Source organism: Eleutherodactylus coqui, chromosome 6, assembly GCF_035609145.1.
Source record: "Eleutherodactylus coqui strain aEleCoq1 chromosome 6, aEleCoq1.hap1, whole genome shotgun sequence".
Taxonomy (NCBI): Eukaryota; Metazoa; Chordata; class Amphibia; order Anura; family Eleutherodactylidae; genus Eleutherodactylus; species Eleutherodactylus coqui.
The window spans coordinates 80127463-80148684 of NC_089842.1; the positions used below are offsets into that span (position 1 = coordinate 80127463).

The 21222-nt window shown below is 44.6% G+C and overlaps 1 protein-coding gene across 1 annotated transcript; it reads right to left on the reverse strand.

The window, feature by feature from the left end:
- Window positions 1-4157: 4157 nt before the first annotated feature.
- TMEM202 (transmembrane protein 202) lies at window positions 4158-13440 on the reverse strand. Its single transcript, XM_066605632.1, has 5 exons — window positions 13373-13440; window positions 12024-12196; window positions 9169-9297; window positions 7492-7611; window positions 4158-5759 (listed from the first exon to the last, which is right to left on the reverse strand). The coding sequence occupies exons 1-5, from the start codon at window positions 13384-13386 to the stop codon at window positions 5617-5619; spliced, it is 579 nt and encodes a 192-aa protein (XP_066461729.1). The 5' UTR covers window positions 13387-13440; the 3' UTR covers window positions 4158-5616.
- Between the last annotated feature and the right edge of the window lie 7782 nt (window positions 13441-21222).

A 21222-nucleotide genomic window follows, 5' to 3' on the forward strand; every position in this document is an offset into this window, starting at 1 on the left:
GTGAGGCGTGGGGGTCATGATGTTTTTCATAAAAAAATTGCTTAATACTCAGCGCTGTATGGGCAGATGCGTTGTCATCATGGAAGAACCAGTCACCTGTTTGCCACAAATCCAGGCGTTTTCTCCGTACGTCGTGATGCGAGCTTTTTAAAAATAAAAACTTTAGTTGACTGTTTGACCCTGTATTACAAATTCTGAGTCCATTATCCCTCCCAGCAAAGAAACAAATGGGCATTGCTTTCACCTCTGACTTCACTTGTGGCATGAATCAGCCATCACAAAACAAGCAAAAAACTGAACAACTTCTTGAAAAAAGTTCGCCGGGGGCGAATACAACCTTCCCCAATGTCTAATGGCATAATGCAGACAATCTAGCAAGAGAAGCCTGTACTACTAACTCCTCACCCACCAGAAGAAGATTCCTGTTTCTCCTGGATACCCCCTCGTAGATCATACAAGACAGAAGTGGACTGGACTCTAGGGTGGATATCATTTTAGCAAACGTTTCTATATCCTGACAGCAAGCAGAGATTTAGGAAGTGATGAGTAACTGAAGCACAACGTATTTTAGAATGTTACAAAACTTTTCATCATTCAACGATTTCAGAATTTCATTCCCCCCGGATGAGCCGCAATAAGTTTGTGCAATTTACTCTGCAACTTCCCTGCTCGTTGCATGTCAGAGTAACTGGACCCTGCTGAAATAATGGGACTAGAAATAAAGACAATTCTGGGTCAAATTTCCTAAACCCAAATGGGCAGTCATTACTATAAGAGAGAGAATGTAGGAATTTATTTATAGCTTGACACAACGGTCTAAAAGTGTCGTGGAAATCATCCAGTCACCTTCTAGAACATTGTTGGCCAACCCGTGGCTCTCCTGTTGTTGGAAAGCTACAATTCCTGTCTGTCAGGGCATGCTGGGAGTTGTAGTTTTGCAATAACTGAAGAGCAACGGGTTGGGGATCACTGTTCTGGGGCTTTGTCACATGGGCAGATTATCAACTGTGCAAGTAGGCATCCTGTAATCAACGGCTATGTCAATAAAGTTTATTGAAGCGTGTGCTCAAAGTTATGACCATCACATATCAAAATAAAAAAGATCAGAAAAAATCCTCAAAGTCTTTACATTGTCATTTCCTATTTGGGCTGTTCAAAGCTAGGTGACAAGCAATATGGCTACCATTACAGCCCCCATGGCAAATCCGTCTATTTTGTAGTGATTAATGCCCTATTCTCATGTTACTACACTACTACGCTTATTTGTTTCTGAAAAAGCTGGGTGATGCCCACTATGGCTATTATTATAGCTCTGAGTGGTGTAATCACCCAGCTCTTCTAGGGTCCTGCATGGCAAATCTGTGGAGGTGAGGATGCATCCCTATTCAGGAGCCTAGGAAAGCTGAGTGAACATGCATGTGGGAGCTATAATGGCTGATCTACTGTTTTTCACCCAGCTTTCCCATAAACTGAACAGAATTTTTACGAAGATCACAGAAGAGGTGAACTCCATGAAGCCTGGCAGTCACGTAATTGCTGGCATTCCCCATATGGGTCTTGGCAGACCCCAAGTCTGCCAGGGACTACTGTCACAATAGGCAGATGTTTTTCCCTGTGACTGGGGCTCTTATGGATGCCCCAAATACAGTGAATGCTAGAATAAGGGCGCCTACCCACTGGCGTTTGCGATTTTCGTGCGTGAAAAACGCAGCTTTTTGGCGCGTTTTCCGTGCGTTTTTCGCGGCTTTTTCGCGCCTTTTCCGTTAATTTCCATTGACATTCATGGGTGCATTAAGAGAAAAATAAGGACACATATGCAACTGACAGTTCCTATGTTGAAAATTGCAACGGACCGAAAAAAAAAACGCAAATGCACAGGAACACATTCTATCCTAATTGCTCTTCAGAAAAAACGCAAAGGAAAAAAAATCGCAAGTGGGTGGGCGCCCTAAGGGGGAAAAAATGACATTGTGAATCATGATGAGGAACTCAGTACTTTACTTTATTTTAGCATAAATATACTAATACTAAAGTGAAGAATGGAGAACGTTTTAAAAAAACTTTTTAACAAAAATTGGAAGAAAAAATATCAGTGAAAAAACATTTAAAAATGGCCCTATATGTCACAGGGGGGAAAAAGCAGCCAAAATAATTTTGCCAGCTCAAGAAAAAAAATAAGGCCATAAAACCACCAGATGTACGAAATCGCTAAAACATGTCTGGTCCTTTTAATGGGTTAATTCCGCAGTGTTTACAATACAAACCAAGTGAAGGAGATTTTATAAATCTGCTTCACACACAGATTTTTCTCCTGCGGAAAAGGCTAGAAATTTGAAAAACATACAGGATTACGAATCTACAGCAGCTCTATTTATGTTGTGGAAACTGTGTGGAAATGCAGCAGATTTTCACCATAGAGATCAATGGAGAACAGAAAAAGTGTACCAAAATCTGCAAATACATGTTTGTTGCAGATATTGAAGCTTTTGCTGCTGAAACGCACTGATTCTGCCTGGAAATCTGCATTTGTTGATCTTTGAAAATAAAGTTCGCCAGTGGGAACTAACACTGCCATATCACAAAAACACAACGCCTTCCGCAGCAGAAAATATGCACTTAAAACCGCAAGTAAATATACAAAATCTGCAACAAAAAAACACAGTAAATTTCACAAAGCTTATAAGGGTGGCTTCACACGAGCGTGTTTTTGTGCGTGCGTACGCACGCACAAAAACACGCTTCTATTAAAACCAATGCATTTCCTATGGTGTGTTCACATGTCCATGTTTTACAGGTGCGTGCCTGTAAAGATAGGACATGCGTGCACCATAGTGAATGCATGCATTTTCTTCAATAGAGCTGCGGCTGCTTCCGGCAGCTCCATTGAAGGCAATGGTCTGCCGGCACCCCTGAATTGTTTTTCGGGGAAGGGCTTTACATATAAGCTCTTCCCTGAAAAACAAACATTTTAGTGTAAAAAAAATACTTACCTGTCCACCGCTGCCGTGTCCTCACGGGGATGAAGAGCACATCTGCCGCATGTGGCAGATGTTTCCTTCATCCTCGCGAGGAAAAAGAATTCCCTGCTGCACCTGCCACGTCTGTGACAGATGCAGCAAAGGAATTCTTCATCCCTGCGGGGAATAAAGAATTCCCTACCGCAGCTGTAGGGGATCAAGCTGCCGGCATCCTGTAATTGTTTTTCAGGGAAGGGATGTAAATATAAGCCCTTCACTGAAAAACAAGAAAAAATGGTGATCTAAATAAAAAAAAACACCTTTCTTCTGCGGCCGGGGCTCAGCCGGCTCTTCTCCTGCACTGCTCTGAGGAGTATTAAGCAGGTGGGGATTTTAAATTCCTGTCTGCTGAATGGGCTGCCTCTGATTGGCTGAGCACTGTGACCAATCAGAGGCAGCTCTCAGTTATTGAATGACAGCTGAGAGCTGCCTCTGATTGGTCCCTGCGCTTAGCCAATCAGAGGCAGCATGAAGGAAACATCTGCCGCATGTGGCAGACGTGTTCTTCTAACCCCAGCGGGGACACGGCAGCAGCAGACAGGTAAGTTTTTTTTTTTGTTTTTTTTTTTTAAACACTAAAATTTTTGTTTTTCAGGGAAGAGCTTATATGTAAAACAGCAGCCGTGGCTCCATTGAAGGCAATGCACGGACCTTCATACACGTGTGTTTTTGTGCGTACATAGGTGCGTACCTATGTACGCACAAAAACACGCTCGTGTGAAGCCACCCTTTCTCTACTCATCTGCAGAAAAGTAACAGAAATTCAGCAGCTCAGAGTTCCTGTGTGAAGGTAGTCTAAAGGAACACCAAGTACCACTGATACAGTTTTAGAGCTTGAATAGATGGGCGTGATTTAGTCCCGTTATGCGACCGGGAATCTCATCCAAACTACAGGCACCAGAATAAACCCATACGGAACCTTTCACACAGGACGGAATATTCCACAACAGCATTGCAGAATATGAAATCTCTGAATTCTGCACCGAAATCCGCACGTTAACAGTAAGGATTTTGGAGTTGAAAATTCTGCAGGAGGACGTATTCAAAAACACTGTTGCAGAATATTCCATCCACAGAGAGCAGGTAGATCTTTACCCTAATTGCTTTGTAAATAAATTGCCAATCAAATCATTGGCTAAGAAGGGCTTTATTGAAATCCAATTCCTAAAGCGCTGGCGGCTCAGAAGCTTTTTACATACATTTTATATTTATAATGTTTCTATTGTTATTAAGAGAAATAATTAGCAAAAGCGTAAAACAACCCATCAGTGCTACCAACTGTGCTATAATAACAGTTGGATCAGTATTACCCCTCTGCAGCCTCGCTGTTGTCCCCATGTTTAATGTGGCATCAGCGGAAGTCACCTGAGTGCTGCAGTGTCACTGCCTGTTCTCCTAAGATCAGTGATCACATTCTGGGCGCCATGATGGCCACAATTCTGAGCTGTGAGGCTGCAGCCTATGATTGTCTACAGCAGTCACAGCATGATGTCCGTCACAACAAACACGGTACCACGACGGAGCTGTAGCACTGGATCACAGTGACAGAAGAGGAGTAAGTACTGATCCTTTTGCTATTTTAGCACAGCCGGTGGTATAGGGGAAATGCTGTCGACTAACTGGACAACCCCTTTAATTAATTTCCCCTTAGAGTTGCATAATTGAGTGCTTTCTGCTTGCAGTCACCACTGGAGGGAGCTTAAGAGCTTACTGCATACGAATTACACATCGAACTTGGTAATGCAGTAAGCTCCCTCTAGTGGTGGCTGCAGCATAACAGAATGTCTGTGAAGGAGATTTGGAGCTCTCTATGAGAAAATAGAGCTGTCATTGCTATAAAAGTATATTAAGGAATTAATTTGCACAGAATTTTGGAGCTAAAACAACATGGTGTTAAAAGATGAAGCTGTACTAGTATGGAAGCATAATGCTCAGCTAGAAGGGCCGCCTGAACCAATCAGCTGAGTTGAAAGAGGTCAAAGAAGCCCCTTTTCTTGGGTCTGGAATAATAAGGCTCTTTTTCTTTGGACCTTTCACAGGAACAAAATGTATAGTATATACATTGTTTTACAAATGTAAGAGCATCCCCAAAAATAGTGGTACCAACACTACTTGTTAGATACATTTTTTTGTAGGGTGAAACTAAGAGTGATTTCATATCTGCGCTGGGGATTCTGCTTTCCTGCTCTGTTTGAGGAGCAGGAAAGGGGAATCCCCTTAGCTGAACCGCTCCGCCTCTGGAGAGAACCGTACAGCTCTAGGCAGACCCCATTGACTATAATTGGCTCTGCCTGCTTTCCGCCCAACTGCCCAGTTTTGAGATGGAAGAAAAAGTATGAAAAAGCGCTTTTTCTTCCCGTATTTTCAGTTGCATCTGTGACGGAACTTGAGGCCGGAGGTTCCAATGCAGATGTGAAATCACCCTAAGAAATTGTTTAGCCTGATCTCTATTTTGAGGTGGGAAAGCTAGGACATAACCAACATGTCTGCTATTTTTAAATCATTTCCTCTATGTTCTGCCGTCAGGTTTTGGGTAGAATTTCTCCTTTAATGTCTGATGTCTTGACGGCCCTTAGGTCTGTGGAAGAGCTATTTCCCTTTAAGAGACTATGACGCTGGTTGGCGCAGCTTGGGTTCCTGGGTACGGTGGTGGTGGCGTAATAATTTTGCCTTCTGTCATGTTTGGTATTAAGGTAGAAGGTTTGTCAGGTTCAAGAAGACTATGAACTAAACTCACGATACCTGCAAAAAACAAAAAGGGAATCAGTAAATGTTGTCCCCCTCACCAGTCCTTGATCGTATTCCTGAATTTTCTCTATGATGAAGAACGTTTGTTACCGTGTTCACCAGTAGAGCAAAATGTGATTGTTCCCAGCAAGAGAAACCAAGTAATCATTTATGCCTGAGGAAGAACTTGAGAGGCTCGAAAGCTAGCTGTAACATCATGTATTTTTGTTAGCCATTAAAAGGTATCATATCTACAAGGTTACTTGGTTTCTCTTGCTGGGAACAATCACATTTTGATTTTTCTCTGCAAAATTACACCCACCCCCCTCTACCCTGCTGTGCTAGTGACTGACCCACAACCACAAGGCAGATTCGCTTCCCGCAGCCAATGAAAAACTCCTCCACCATTGTTTTTCGGTTTTGTTTTTACTGTGTTCACTAGTTGGTAAAAATAACAAAACTTTCTTATCTGGATCAGCACGGTTAGGGCTTATTCCCACGTATATCACGCCTGGCCATCTAAGCAGTGCCCCCTTCTCTCCCACTCACCGGCTCTCTGCCTTTCTCCTCCACTGCTGCATTTGCAATGGGAGGGGGTGGGACGGGGGCGGAGCTAAGTTTCGTTCTGTCCTGCACACTCCTATTGCTGGCTATGGGGAGGGGGTGGGAGCTTAGCTCCGCCCCCATCCCGCCCACTTCCATTGTAAACCGCTCGGAGGGGAGGAGAGAAGCAGAGCGCTGGTGAGTGGAAGGGACAGTGTATATCGGCCAGGCATGAAAACTCGGCCGATGTAGGCACATTGCAATAAGCCCAGACTGCGATACCAAGTTTATATCGATTTTTAAAAAAATTTTTTACTACTTTTGCGCAATAAAAACACATTTTTAAAGAAAAGCTACTCAATCTGCATAGCTGCATTCTAAGATTGATAACATTGTTATTTTTCTAGCAATGCAGCTAGCTGAGGTTTGCTTTTTTTGGCGAGAAGTGTTGTGATTTTTCCTGGTACCATCTTTTGGTACATGTGACTTTTGGATTGCTTTATACTGCAAACAAAGGAAAAATAACAATTCTGGCTTTAGTTTTTTAATTTATTTTTATGGCGTTCACCCTATGGTAAAAATAACAAAATCTTTTCATCGTCTGGGTCATTACGAACGGAGTAATAACTATTATGCGCTGCTTTTTAAAAATTTCTTTGGTACTCTATCCATTTAAAAAGGTTTTTTTTGTGGGGAAAAATGTCTATTTTTTCTTAACTGAATTTTTTTGATACAATCTTTTAGTCCCTCAAGGGGACTTGCAGATGCAAAAGTTCAAACACAAGTAAGGCAGTGTACTATCCCAATGGAGTGCATTCTACTAAGCCTGTGACACAGCCTGGTAAACTCTGCCAGAGGTGCGGTCTAATAGGTTGAGCTACATTGCAGACATGCTGCTATGGGAACCCATTGGTACCTTGTACCTGCGGGGCAGTGATGGGTGACAGAAGGATCCCCCTCCCTGTGTCATCTTTTTTAATGCTGCAATTACTATTGATTGTGGTATGTTAAGGGGTTAAATTGGCAGGCTCTGAGGTTTCTCCGCTCTTGTCGGTTAGAGCAGGAGCCTGGCTGTCAGTAGTCAGCTAAAGCCACGATCTTGAAAAAATGTATGCGCACGTTAAAAGCCCATTAGGGAGGTCAGTAAAAAGGTGTTGTGACCATCACTAAGGGGTAAAAAAATGTAAAGAACTATAAAACTTACCACATACAGTCACCAGAGTTGTACCCAGCCAGCCCAAAACGAAGCCATATAACAGCTGCGCCGGCCCTAGGGTCACAATGTAGACTGTTGCAGAAACCATGCCACCAACTCCAAGGATCGCTGAAAGACATGTAAAAATGTTATTTCCTTTCCTTCTCAGATAACACTTACCCAGCTTAAGTCCACCTACACACGGTCGTATTTGCATTGCGGAATCCGGAGCGGGCGTCCACTTCCGGATTCCGCAGCAAATACCACCCATAACATGCTATGGAAAAGCACTTTTCCCTGTCCACGAGCGGAAATCAATTGCGATTTTCTGCTCACAGGGCAAAAATCGCAGCATGTTCTGTTTTTATGAGAACTCCGCACGGACGGCTTCCTTTGAACTCAATGGAAGCCGTCCGACCCGCGTCCCTTCCACAATGACGGGTACCAGCATCATCGCCTAGCAATGGCGTGGGAAAAAACTGTACTGCACATGTCTGACGGCGAGCCGCGCATTACCATCCGTATTACAGGAAGAGAAAAAAAAAAGGAACGCGTGGACGTCGGACGGGCACAGGGTCGGATTACGCTGGGGGTTCCTCACGCGGAATACGACCTGTTCGTGTGCAACCGGCCTAACAGTTATCAGGTCAATGTCAGAAAGTAGGTGGAGGTAAACTGCTGTTTCCAAGGAAAACCTGCAGAGCTTTGAAATCATCTCAACATCTGTACAATAGCAACAAAGCAAAGCGTTCCCAATTTAGTTATCCGTTTTATCTATACTCGGACAGTTGTGTTTCCTCTACAACCAATCAGCCATAACAGTAAATGCATATTAGGGGAATCTAATCACACCAAGTTGGGCTAGACTGACTGGGTCGACTATCACGTGTATATTGGGACCTCCCAACTTGACTCATGGAAAACACATGAACACTCAGCTGAAGTGAGCATACACGGCTATGGGGGGAGGCGGGAGGAATAACTGCTGGCCAAATGATTCTTCTACCAATGGCTATTGAAATTGTATAGGCACCATAAGAAGACCTTTTAATGGTGCATTGTGCCCCCAAAACAGCTCTGACCCATTGAGGCATGGACTCCACAGGACCTCTGAAGGTGTCCTGTGGTGTCCAAGACGTTAGGAGCAGATTGTTTAAGTCTAGTAAGATGTGAGGTGCGGCCTTCATGGAGCTGACTTGTTTTTCAGCACATCCTACAAGTGCTTGATCAGATTGATATCTGGAGACTTTCTTTGGAGGCCAAGTTCTCACCTTGAACTCTTTGTTGTGTTCCTCAAACCATTACTGAAAAATGTTTGCAGTGATGGACGGCGCAATATCCTGCTGAAAGCGGTGACTGTTATTAGGCAATATCACTGCCATAAGGTGGGTACTTGGTCTGTACAATGTTTAGGTAGATGGCACATGGCAAAGTAACATCCGCATGAATGCTAGAACCCAACATTTCCCAGCAGAACATTGTCCAAAGCATGACACGGCCTCCGCCAGCTTGTCTTCTTCCCATAGTGCATCCTGGTGCCACCTCTTCCTCCGGTAAGTGGGCACACGCACCTGGCCATCCCCGTGATGCAAAATAGAATATATTGCTCATGTGCCCACCCTCATAGTTTGCTGATTCTGTGATCACTGACAGTATATAATAACCCATGTGACTACATATTCTTACCGTTAAATAGACTTGCTTTTCCAATTATCATTTTAGTATCTACTGCCCCAATCCAAACGGCAAATATAACATAGGCGTTGGTCAAAATGCCACATATAACAAAGAAGACCAGGAAGACCTTGGCATGGACTTAATGAGAAAGAGATAAAAAGAGACATCAGACAAGAGACAAAACACAATGTGACAGAACATATCAAAGCTAACATGAGACCGCCGCAATCTGATGGTTGGCCATTGACAACTGCACCACTTCTCCTGCACTTATCTTGATACATATCGGTATAAACACTCTCAGCTCCTTACGATGTCCTCTATTATCTAGTAATTTCTTACTTATATCTGCTTCTGGGAACGTTCTGTTAACCCATATTGCCACCACTGCAGCTTAACCCTTTAGTGACCAGCCTATTTTGTAATTTTCATTGCAAGAGTCACAATTCGTTGACCTAGCCGTATGAGGGCTTGTATTTTTGGGGACAAGTTGTATATTTTAATGGCTCCACTCTGGGGTACATGTAATGTATTGTATACATTTTATTACTTTTTTTTAGTGGGAGATGAAAAAAAACCCAGAAACTCTGCCATCGTTTTGGGGTTTTGTTTTCAGAGCATTTACCATTCGGTAAAAATAACATAGCTTTCTTATCTGGATCAACATGATTACTACAATATTAGGTTTATATAGATGTTTAAACACCAAGATTATATAGATGTTTTTATTTTCTACTGTTTTAGCACAAAAAAATATGGGTTTAACCCCTCAGGCTGGATTCACACGAGCATCCGTGTTTTTACGGTCACCCGCCGGCGACATAAAAAAGCGTGAACGGGTGCACAAATCTAACGTTTGTGCACCCGTTCTGAAGGCCCTGGCCCGGCGCATATATGCCGAGGCCACAATGCCTCAGTGTACATGCACCCTGTCTCCACCTTCCCTCTCTTGGCAAGGGAAGGAAGCGGGACTGGGTGGGAACTAGTGTGCTAAGCTCCCGCTCCCTCTCCGCCCCTTGCCGCAGCCAGCAATGGGACGGAGAGGAGCAGGGAAGGGGGTGGGAGTTTAACAGTCACCTCCCACCTCCCTTCTCCGGCAGCTGTCATAGGCTCTCATAGGAGTTTATGCAGCCGGCGGCGGTGTAAAAGCGCCTGGCCGAAATGCACTTTCTTGGCTGGGCCAGGTGCTTTTATGCTGCAGAAATACGCCCATGTGCACTGATGCATTGTAAACCAATGTATCAGAGGGGCAGCATATATCGGGCGGGTGTGAAAATGCGTCCAATATACGCCCATGTGAATCCAGCCTTAAGGACTTGGATTTTTTAAAAATTTTCATCTCCACTTTTCAAAAGTCGTAACTTTTTTTTTTTTATGTCCTTTTTTTTTACTTTTTTTTTTAATGTCCCTGTTGGGAACGTGAACCATAAAATCTATGATATTGCTTTGCCGTATTTCTGTACAGCAATGCCTTATTGCTTACTATAGCGATCATAGGCTATGGCAAGCCAGGACACCAGTATCTGGTGTCCGATTACCATGGCAGCCCATTGGCCCTCTGCTATTAAATCGCGGAGAGCCGATGACGTCACAGAGGGAGTGATCCCTGCTCTTGATCCCCACTGTTAAACCCCTGCATGCCACAATGTCCACTGTTGTAGCAAGAGGCTGGCTATCAGTCACAGGCGGCTCCTACTGCAGGATGGCACGGACTCACTTCTGAGCCCGCACCATCCACAAAACACAAGTTTATGTCCTGATGTGTTAAGAACTACCCAGCCAGGACGTAAACTTATGTCCTGCTGCATTAAGGGATTAAGGAAAAACTGTTGAAGACCCATGACAATTTTATTTTTTCAGCAACTCAGCTGTGTGAGGGCTTGTTTTTAACTGGATTTTTTTAAAATTACATCTTATTGAACTTCTTTTGAAACTATTTTTTTAGTATCTGAAGAGGACTTGAAGATGTGATCTTTTAATCGCTAGGATAGTACACTGCATTACTTTTTACAATGCCTATGACATCTGTCTCTGCCTGAAGCAGGGTCTAATAGGCAGACACAAAGACCTTTGTCAGGGCTTTGGCTGCCAGGAGGAACCCTTTGGTACCTTGCAATCACATTGCTGGGTGACGATGGGTATCAGAAGTAGCCCCTGCTTCCTTTCATTTGCTTACATGCTGCAGATGCTATTGATTAAGGGTTAAACTGCGGGGATCTGACGTTTTTCCACTCCTGACAGTTACAGCAGGCTGCAAGCCACCGCCTTAAAAAGATGTATGTGCAGGTTTAAAGCCCAGTAATGACGACTATAAATAAGAGTATTGACGGTCATTATGGGGTTAAACAGGTTGTCTCCCAGCTTTGCCATATTTCTAGCTATGTTCGGAGGGAGATGGTTCACTGCATGGTGGAGAGGGTCTTGGTGGGATGTAGTCCAAATACAACAGGCCCTGAGGATATAGGAGGGTTGGATATCCTATAATCCAGTGAAGGATGTCATATATTCTTCTATTGTGCATAGACTGAAGTTGGAAGAGCAGGGATGGCAGTATTAGGTCAAACCCTCCAAACCCCACGGTCGAGGAGCCCCCTAATTGTGGTAAATAGAGGCACCAAGTGAAAATAACAATCTATACAGTATTGTCAAACCAATATATTGTCATGTAGGAAATTGTAGGGAATCCTGTAGAACATATCAGCCATGCTATACATGAAGGATGAGGGGCATGCAGCATACTAGAGGAGCTGGGTTTCTTTGGTAACTGGGATAATGACCATATTAGTTGTGACCCTGCTTTCCCAGATATAAAAAAGGGACTAGAATATTAATGGACAGAAGACATTTCTAGACTCATCACTTACTAATGTCCGTGTGGGATACACAGATTTGCGTGTTGCACAATTTCCAGATTCCGAGATACACCCCGCTTCCAAAATCAGCCCATTGATTTGTGCATATGGCGATGAAGGTGAAGAGGCTGCCGAAAGTCAACATGACAGCCACCAACAATCTCAGCCTGAAGGACTCTGAAGGGCTGAAAAGGAAAAGGAAATACAGAACTGCCATCCAAAGCAGCTATACATTAATCTCCAGGCACAGTGTGCTTCTGAGCCGGAGTATCTAAGCCTACCATGTGTGATACTGTCTGCTTGAAAGGAGTGGAGGAGACCCTCACGGACAACAAGGGATGAATTGCAATGCATTCCATGGTGAAAACCTGTACCAAAATCTGCATTTTGGAGGGGGAGGTGAGGGGGGAGTAGCAGACTAGCAGGGATAACAGCTTCTATGGGATCCTGCCTTTCAGGGGGTTTAATGCCACTATAACGGGAAAAAAAAAAGATAAGCCATATTTACACAGACAAGTCCGATATCAGTCCGAGTTTCTCAGACCGTTATTGCACTCGTAAACATGTGATTCTACATGCAATTGAGATGCGTTTTACTTATCGCCTCACTGCACGTGCGTTTTTCATGCACAATTTTTTTTTTAAAGCAGCAATAGTAATGAATGGGCCATACTGTCCAAAAATTAGCACGTTGCGTATCTTCTATCTTGGACTCACAGTCCGAGAGAAAAATCATCTTTGTATATGTGCAAATAGAAATTAATAGGTGATTGTCTCATGCGAGTTCAGTCTATATCGCAATGAGATGGAACCGGAGAGCGGGAATTTTTTCGTTCTAGCAATCAAACGGAACTCACGCAAGTAAATTGCCTGTGTAAATATGGCCTTAGAGGTGAGGGACTGGAAATCACAGTCTGAGGTCGTATTTATATGGCCAAGAGTGATGCAGAAGTTCTGTGCAATTGCGAGACGAAAGAACTCATGCGTTCTAATGACCCATTATATTTACTGAGTTAATGTAGTACATGAGCAATTTTTTGCTCCCACGAAGACTGAAAAATCGCAGCATGTCCTTTTTTCATGCGAGTCTCGCACAAGAGTAGGACTTGCAATGTGTCGTGTGCTGAATGATGCAAGTTGCGCCCAAGAATCTCAAGTGCAACTCGCTGTCGGCCATGTAACTATGGCTCAGCTCCATGGCGAATCCATTATAGCTGCCAGTTACCTTGAAATAGCGACTTTATTCATCCATGGATCATAGCAATCATGACTATGGGCTCCTATCCAAATTTTTTTTGGCACCCCATGGTTCTCATGCCCCCGCTATGAAGTTTAAGAAAACCCTGTAATAAACACAGTACCTTAACGTGGTCATGATGACTCCTGCAGCACGGGTCTCTGAAATTAGGACAGTTTGTGGAACGCGTTTATACTTCCCAAGACTTCCGTGTTTGTGTAACCGTTACACCATTGAGAAGCAGATTAATGTTGTAAATGGAGGAAGAGGCGGTGAGCACTGTTATTACATTCTACAACTTCCTCTTTCATTGGACGTACAGATTTATCCCTAGAATTAATACACGTTACGTCAATTCTTCTTTTTAGGTTTATATGTAATTTATATAAAGGGTGCAATAAGGTGACACATGGCAGAATTTTCAATCCCCTACGCAGGGCCGGATTATCATTAGAGCATTTGGAGCACTGACTCCAGCAGGTGAGCGGAATTGGGCAGCGGCAGCTCGGCTGCAATGAAGACCACCACCTTTGACATTTTTGCCTGATAGTTGGACAAAAGATCTTGTCTTTTTACAAAGAACATTCTCAGAAAGGTCTTTCATCCATCACCCAGGTTCACTGAACATGTATGATCAGTTTGAAGAGTTGTGAAGGCTAATATGCACTAAAATGTGTATGGTTTAGAGATGAGCGAATATACTCGTTTCGAGTAATTACTCTATCGAGCACCGCGATTTTCGAGTACTTCCGTACTCGGGTGAAAAGATTCGGGGGGCGCCGGGGGGCAGGGGGGGGGCGTGGCAGAGCGGGGGGTAGCAGCGGGGAACAGGGGGGAGCCCTCTCTCTCTCCCCCCCCCCCCACTCCCTGCTGCAACCCCCCACTCACCCACGGCGCCCCCCGAATCTTTTCGCCCGAGTACGGAAGTACTCGAAAGTCACGGCGCTCGGGCGAAAAGGGGGCGTGGCCGAGTAGGTTCGCTCATCTCTAGTATGGTTGCATCTACAAAACTATGGCTGTTCGACTCTCAACCTTCTATCTGACTTGTATGGCCATCTCCAGTCTTTTATGCTGGATATAAAAGACTGACCGTGACTGCTCCAACCCCAATAGCCATGCCACTGGAAGGATCTAGAAGAACACTGGAAGATAAAGACTGTGTATGTTTATGGAGAGTGGGGAGACTCAGGATGTGATCAGTATTGAAGGAATGTATGGTAAACTATATTGCTAAACAATGTAACAATGTGGTTGGATACATTTCGTAATGTCATCTATCGTAACCTTGAGTCAAGTAGTGGAGTGGTAAGAGTGAGGACAGCCTGATACACTAAAATAAAAGTTTTCTTTATTTAAAGGGGTATTCCCAAAATATAATTGATGGGTCATATATGTAAAATAATAAAATTTCCCCAATACAATCAGTTGTGAAAATGTAATTGCTTCCTCATACCCCCAAATATAACTCCATGCAAATGATTGTTGAGTGGATTTAGGCAGATGTTTAAGTGTATTTCCTGCCAAACAGAGCTCATCAATATTCATTTAACTGCCTTTCACAATTGTACCAGAGGGGCCTTTAATCCCATATGCTCCTTTTGGGACCAGTAAGGAAGTCCTTTATTGTAGTGATTACGAAAGTAGCCATTTGCAGGAGATGCTGTTCTCTCCCTGCCCCTCTAATACGCATCCCCCAGACTGGCTGACTGCGATTTCCCACCACTGAGATGGGACAAAGAAAAAATAATAGGGATAAAGCACTGCTAGCCCTTTTAATAATAAAGCTTTAAACTTTACTTAGTTGTCCTTGAACCCTTTAAGTAATCCATAACCCTAAAAAGTGTGTTATTTGTGTGTCGGCTGGTGGTAACCAAAGTGGCGGACCTACCTGTCAGAAACAGTTATTGGTGGCAACGAAGTGTGCTGGGGCATGCTAGACCATACAGAATTCAATTTGGGCTCCATTTTGCATGAGTGCAGCATTTGGGTAGCTGGAAATAAGCCGACCCTGTGGTCTTCCCCTGGTGCTGTACGTCACAGGTTGGTGCATGTCGCCCCCCTCCCCTTCCTATTCTTGTTTTTTTCTGTTCTATCATTTGTTTGGCAAGTAACTGTTTAGATGGCAGCTGCTTATCAGATGGACACCAAGGACTTGCTGAGTGTCTGCTGTGTAGAGGGAGGTCTGGATGTGACTGGGAAGACAAAAGCACAGCTGATCGAGCTCTTGGTAGAGTATGATGCCCAGTGCCAACAGTCCACGAACACTGAACAAGAGATACCTCACCTATGAAGCGGGTCATTAAAGGAGATGTCTCGAGGAAGCAGTTAAATTTTTTTTTTGCCCAGTCCCCCCCATTAAGTACACATTACTAAGCCCCCCTGTAAATGACATTTCTAGCTGGTTTGTACTTACCGTTCCAGCGTTTCAGCAACTTATAAAAGTTTTCTCAAGATGGCCTCCGGCTCTTTCCCCGTCGCTCGCTGCAGCCCGACGTGCGCGCTCCCGAGACGCCGCCAGCTGTGTCTCCATGGCAACCGGACACATCGCAGCCGCCGACCAGACGCCCCGCAGCCGCCGACCAGACGCCCACCGCCAGGCAGCAGGTAACCGGCGCTAGCCCCCGGCTCCCCAGCGCTAGACCCTCAGCCCAGGTGAAGGCCCCGGAGCCCAGCGCTAGGTTCCGGAGCCCAGCGCTAGTTCCCCCGGCCTAGCGGCAGCCCCCCCCGGCCTAGCAGCAGCCCCCCCCGGCCTAGCGACAGCCCCCCCCGGCCTAGCGGCAGCCCCCCCCGGCCTAGCGACAGCCCCCCCGGCCTAGCGCTAGTTCCCCCATCACAGCGGCAGCCCCCCCCGGCCTAGCGACAGCCCCCCCATCGCAGCGACAGCCCCCCCCGGCCTAGCGCTAGTTCCCCCATCACAGCGGCAGCCCCCCCCGGCCTAGTGACAGCCCCCCCGGCCTAGCGCTAGTTCCCCCATCACAGCGGCAGCCCCCCCCCCGGCCTAGCGACAGCCCCCCCATCGCAGCGACAGCCCCCCCCGGCCTAGCGCTAGTTCCCCCATCACAGCAGCAGCCCCCCCCGGCGCAGCGACAGCCCCCCCCGGCGCAGCCCGGCGCAGCGGCAGCCCCCCCATCGCAGCGACAGCCCCCCCGGCCTAGCGCTAGTTCCCCCATCACAGCGGCAGCCCCCCCGGCGCAGCGACAGCCCCCCCCGGCGCAGCGCTAGTTCCCCCGGCGCAGCGCTAGTTCCCCCCCCACCCATCACTTACCTGGGACGCTTCTCGGGGCTGCTGGGCTGGGCTGGGCTTCTCCGCTGGGCAGCTCCAGTTTCTGCACCTTCCTCTAACAGAGGAAGGTGCAGAATGGCCGCTGCAGCGCGCTCCCGAGCAGTGACAGCTCGTCTGCGCATGCGCAGAAGAGCTGTAGCGGGGAGCACACTGAAGCGGCTCGTGCTGAATAGAGAAGACCGGATTGTGCAAGCGCGTCTAAAAAAGCAAGCTGCCAGCGAATTTAGACGGAACCATGGAGACGAGGACGCTAGCAACGGAGCAGGTAAGTGGAATAACTTCTGTATGGCTCATATTTAATGCACAATGTACATTACAAAGTGCATTAATATGGCCATACGGAAGTGTATAACCCCACTTGGTTTCGCGAGACCACCCCTTTAATCAAGTTCCAGGAACCTCTGCCCATGAGGACACCAGCAGCACCAGTTCGCGGATTGGGACGAACTCTGGTTTGGCAGCAATTCTCCAGCAGTTGGGTAACAGTACATTGGAAACTCATCTACAGCTCCTCCCTCTATTGTACATGGTGACTCCTGTGTAATCTACATGTAGGTGTTAACTTTCAGTGTAATCCTGCCTGTGATGTTGGTGTGACGACTGCTGCGAAGCTTTCTTTTTTTATAGATATCAGGAAGTATCAGCCTATTATCAGGCTCTTGTGGTCAGTGTGACAAATGCAGGATTTTAGGATTTAGAAAAAAATATAGCTTGTGGCCGAAAATTAAAACAAAAAATCTGTTTAACACAAAAATGTGATTTATATAATAGGTCATTTTCTGATGACTCATTCCTATTAAAGGGATTGTTGAGAAATAGAAAAGAATTAGTGAAAACCCCAGTATACCGAGCCGGATAAATATATCCATGAATGCCTTATTAGTTATTTCTAACTATTTCTTTTATCTACTGGACTATCTTGGGGGAATGGAAATGGCTGCTGAATAACGCTGGTTGTATGCTCATTCCAATTTATCTTGCGGTGTACAAGGTCCCTTACCCAGAATGCAGCTTTACGTCTTGGCCAAATCTTACGCCCTTTTGTGCAAGTCCTATATTGGTGCAAATGTGCTCCTGGGCTGGTGGGAGGGGACAGTCTTCTTTTCAGAGGACTAAAAATTAAACCTGCACAATCTGCAGCAGGAGCTGACGGACTGACAGCCACCCTCCCGCTGAAAAAGTGGGGATTGCTGAGAGCATTAATTCCTTCCCACATTAACCCCTTACACTCCGCCATCAGTGTTGATCATGGAATGTTTTATGTAACCTATCTATAAACAAGGGTTGGTCTTCTCTATTGTGGTGCACACCATGTAAGGCAGTTTTATGGCAGAAAAATGGTATATCTCCAATAGTCAATCTGTCCTGCTGTGGATGAACCGTTCTTGAGCTTTTATACACTTGTTGCTACCAAAGACATCAAAGACCAGAAGTGTGAAGTCTACATATTGGAGGAAGAGGATATCATCATCTACAAAAGAGAGATGGAGTAACAACTAGTGTTACATACAAAAAGGAGGAGGTGTTAGTAGAGAAATCATTTGTATAAGTAGAGGTTATTGGGTTATCTCCTCAGAGAGTCAGAAAGGGGGAACAAGGAGTCAGGCATTGGCGCAGGAGGAGATGCATACATAGCGGTCTCTTTTCACATCCTCGTTGGCATCTGCAGGCGGTTGAGTGGAACGGCCTTTCTGACTCGACAAGTTAGCGCGGTCACAAGACGCAGAGTAGGTTTCCCGGCAAAACATGCACATAAGGAAGATGCAACAATACCTCTGCAGCGCCACCTCTTGGATGGCAACATTGAATAGCAGGTGGTATTGCAGAGGTATTGTTCCATCTTCCTTATTTGCATAAATTACCCAGTGGAGCATGCATGCACATATAAGTCTCCTCAATCACCTCTCTGGTGTCTTCTCACACCCCTTCTGGGTGCTCACCTTGGGGAGAGACGATGCCATTCCCTGATTCACTTACCCCCTAGGTGTCTCCACACCCTTTTTTGGTGCTCTCCTTAAGGAGAGATGAGACCCCTCTTGACCAACAAAACATCTCACGATTAACCAGATTCTTTGCTGGATACTTCTTTATTTCCATAACAACTCTGTTTCTTGGGTATGGTTTACTGGTACTGGGGATGCAACAGGGGCACTCAGTAACTCAGTGTCTTGGTAAATCTTGACCTTCGGAGACACCGTGACTTCCTTCACATACTCTGCCTACAGGCTCTTACAGGCCCTCGATAGATGCAGTCTACTGGAAACTCACAGCAAGCGACAAGTCCACAGTAAGGTCCACAAAAGGCCCATACACCCGGGCATAAGCACATTTTGGCTTACCAAGATGATCGCACCACTTCTCTGACACTGTGTATTAGTCTGCATCTGAAATATATGAGTATATAAATGTATGTCTCTTTGCATCTATTCAATAAAGCCTGCGGAACACCCCTGAGTAGGTTTGAAAGCTCGCTATAACATCATGCATTTTTGTTATCCATTAAAAGGTATCATATCTACAAGATTACTTGGTTTCTCTTGCTGGGAACAATCACATTCTGAAACCTTAGACACTACACCTGCTTTGGGCAGTTAGAGAAGTGTGTAATGTATGAGACTAAAGATACTAATACACAGTGTGCATCAAATAGTTAGAGCAGTGGTGCGGCCATGTTAGTTTGGCGTAGACTGGAGGGTCGATTAAACTTTTTCGGCTTCCACTCATCTGCTGCATCTGTCAGTATGTATCCCAGCACTGCCATTGACTATAATCTATAGGAAGTTTCAAATATCTGAAATTTTAATTTCGTTTAATTTTCCTGTTACACAACCATGGTAATTTACAACTGACCTCGCACTTCTGGCTTTTCCTTACCGGTTTTGATTACTTAAACGGATGGGAATGGTTTCAACAGCAGAAACTTGTGTAATAAGGACAGAACATACAGTAATCTCAAGTGCATTGTGTATAACTATTCAGATAGATCTATCTAGCTAATATCTATCTCATATCTATCTATCTATCTATCTATCTATCTATCCCATATCTAACTAGCTCATATCTATCAATCACCATATTTAGTAAAACTGCATTAATGCATATCATTAATATCTATCTATCTATCCATCTCTCTCTCATATCTATCTCTCTCTCTCATCTCTCTCTCTCTCTCTATATCTCTCTATATCTATCTATCTCATATCTATCTATCTACCTCATATCTATCTATCTATCTATCTATCTATCTATCTATCTATCTATCTATCCCATATCTATCTATCTATCTATCTATCTATCTATCTATCTATCTATCTATCTATCTATCTATTGTTAGTGCAAATGAATCTATTTGCTATATGATATGCTTCTGGGGTCTAAATTGGTTAGAAGTATATATGGGCCCGGAAATAACTTGCCAAACGACATGACTTGCGTTTTTGGTGCATTGCGTTGCGTTTTTCACATTAGAAAGTCCAATTGACAATCGCGTTAACAAATAACGCAAACGCAAGTGTGTGGGAGCCTAAATGTGATCGTTATCTGTTTATTGATTGACAGGCAGCAGTTTTTATAGAGGCACATGCTTCAACTACAATAATTAACATTTATCATAATTCATTTATTACCATTGGGCAATTAAAAAAAATAAACACAATATGAATATGCAATAAGGAATTTAACATCTACAATTAACGGCAAACTCAGCCCAAGCACATAAAAATCATGCATAATTAGGTTCTAAGAACACAAAAGTACAGTAATTTTAAACAAAAAGTTGTTTAGAAAGAATATTTTGTAACATATGTGAACATTGAGAAACATGTCATCGGGACCTGGCGTTCAGTCTGAATGCTATCTCCTGCAGCTCTGGCCTCAGCTAATTACTCAAAGCTTTTTGAGTAACTATTTAATATCTATAAGGCCTCATGTCCATGGCATGCGCAGATCCTGAGCAGGGAATCTCGCACAGAATTCGCCCATGCCCGCAGCCAGATAGTCCTGCTTACCTGTTTTACCTGGCAGCGGTGTCTGCGCGGATCCCTCCACTTCCGGGTTTGCTGTACTGTGCACAGTCCTCATGGCTTGCCGTCGAACATGTGCAGTAAAGGGTCTTGTTTTAAATCCCCTGCTTTCCCGCAGATCTGCGGCACATCCGCAGTGTCAGATAGTGCAGCAGATAGGACAGCTTCCATTGATTTCAATGGAAGCCATCCCTGCGGGATCCGCAGAAAAATGGAGCATACTGTGATTTTTTACTTTTTTTCTGAACCAGAAGGTCTGCAAAACAAATCTGCATGCTTAAATTCCATTTGCGGACACTCATGCATCTCTATGGGCGGCTTGATTTGCGTATCTCTGATTCTGCAAATCAAACCCATCTGTGGACATTCTGCCTAAGTCCTCAAGAAAGAGGACAAATGAATATAATGAAAAGAGGCATACAAGATGGCTACCTGACACAAACTGGCTACGCATAGGATAAAGCATGGAGTCATATTCATTCCACTAACTTTATCTATCTATCTATCTATCTATCTATCTATCTATCTATCTATCTATCTATCTATCTATCTATCTCCTATCTATCTATCTATCTATCTATCTCCTATCTATCTATCTATCTATCTATCTATTTCATATCTATCTATCAGTAAACTTTAACTTTGATTCATTGACTTGTATTTCCTGGC

Coding starts and splice junctions, on each gene's coding strand:
- TMEM202 (XM_066605632.1), bottom strand. Junction 9,298..12,023: donor TGTATCCCACACGGACATTA/GTAAGTGATGAG, acceptor TTTCTCATTAAG/TCCATGCCAAGGTCTTCCTG. Junction 5,760..7,491: donor AACTCTGGTGACTGTATGTG/GTAAGTTTTATA, acceptor TGTTTTTTGCAG/GTATCGTGAGTTTAGTTCAT.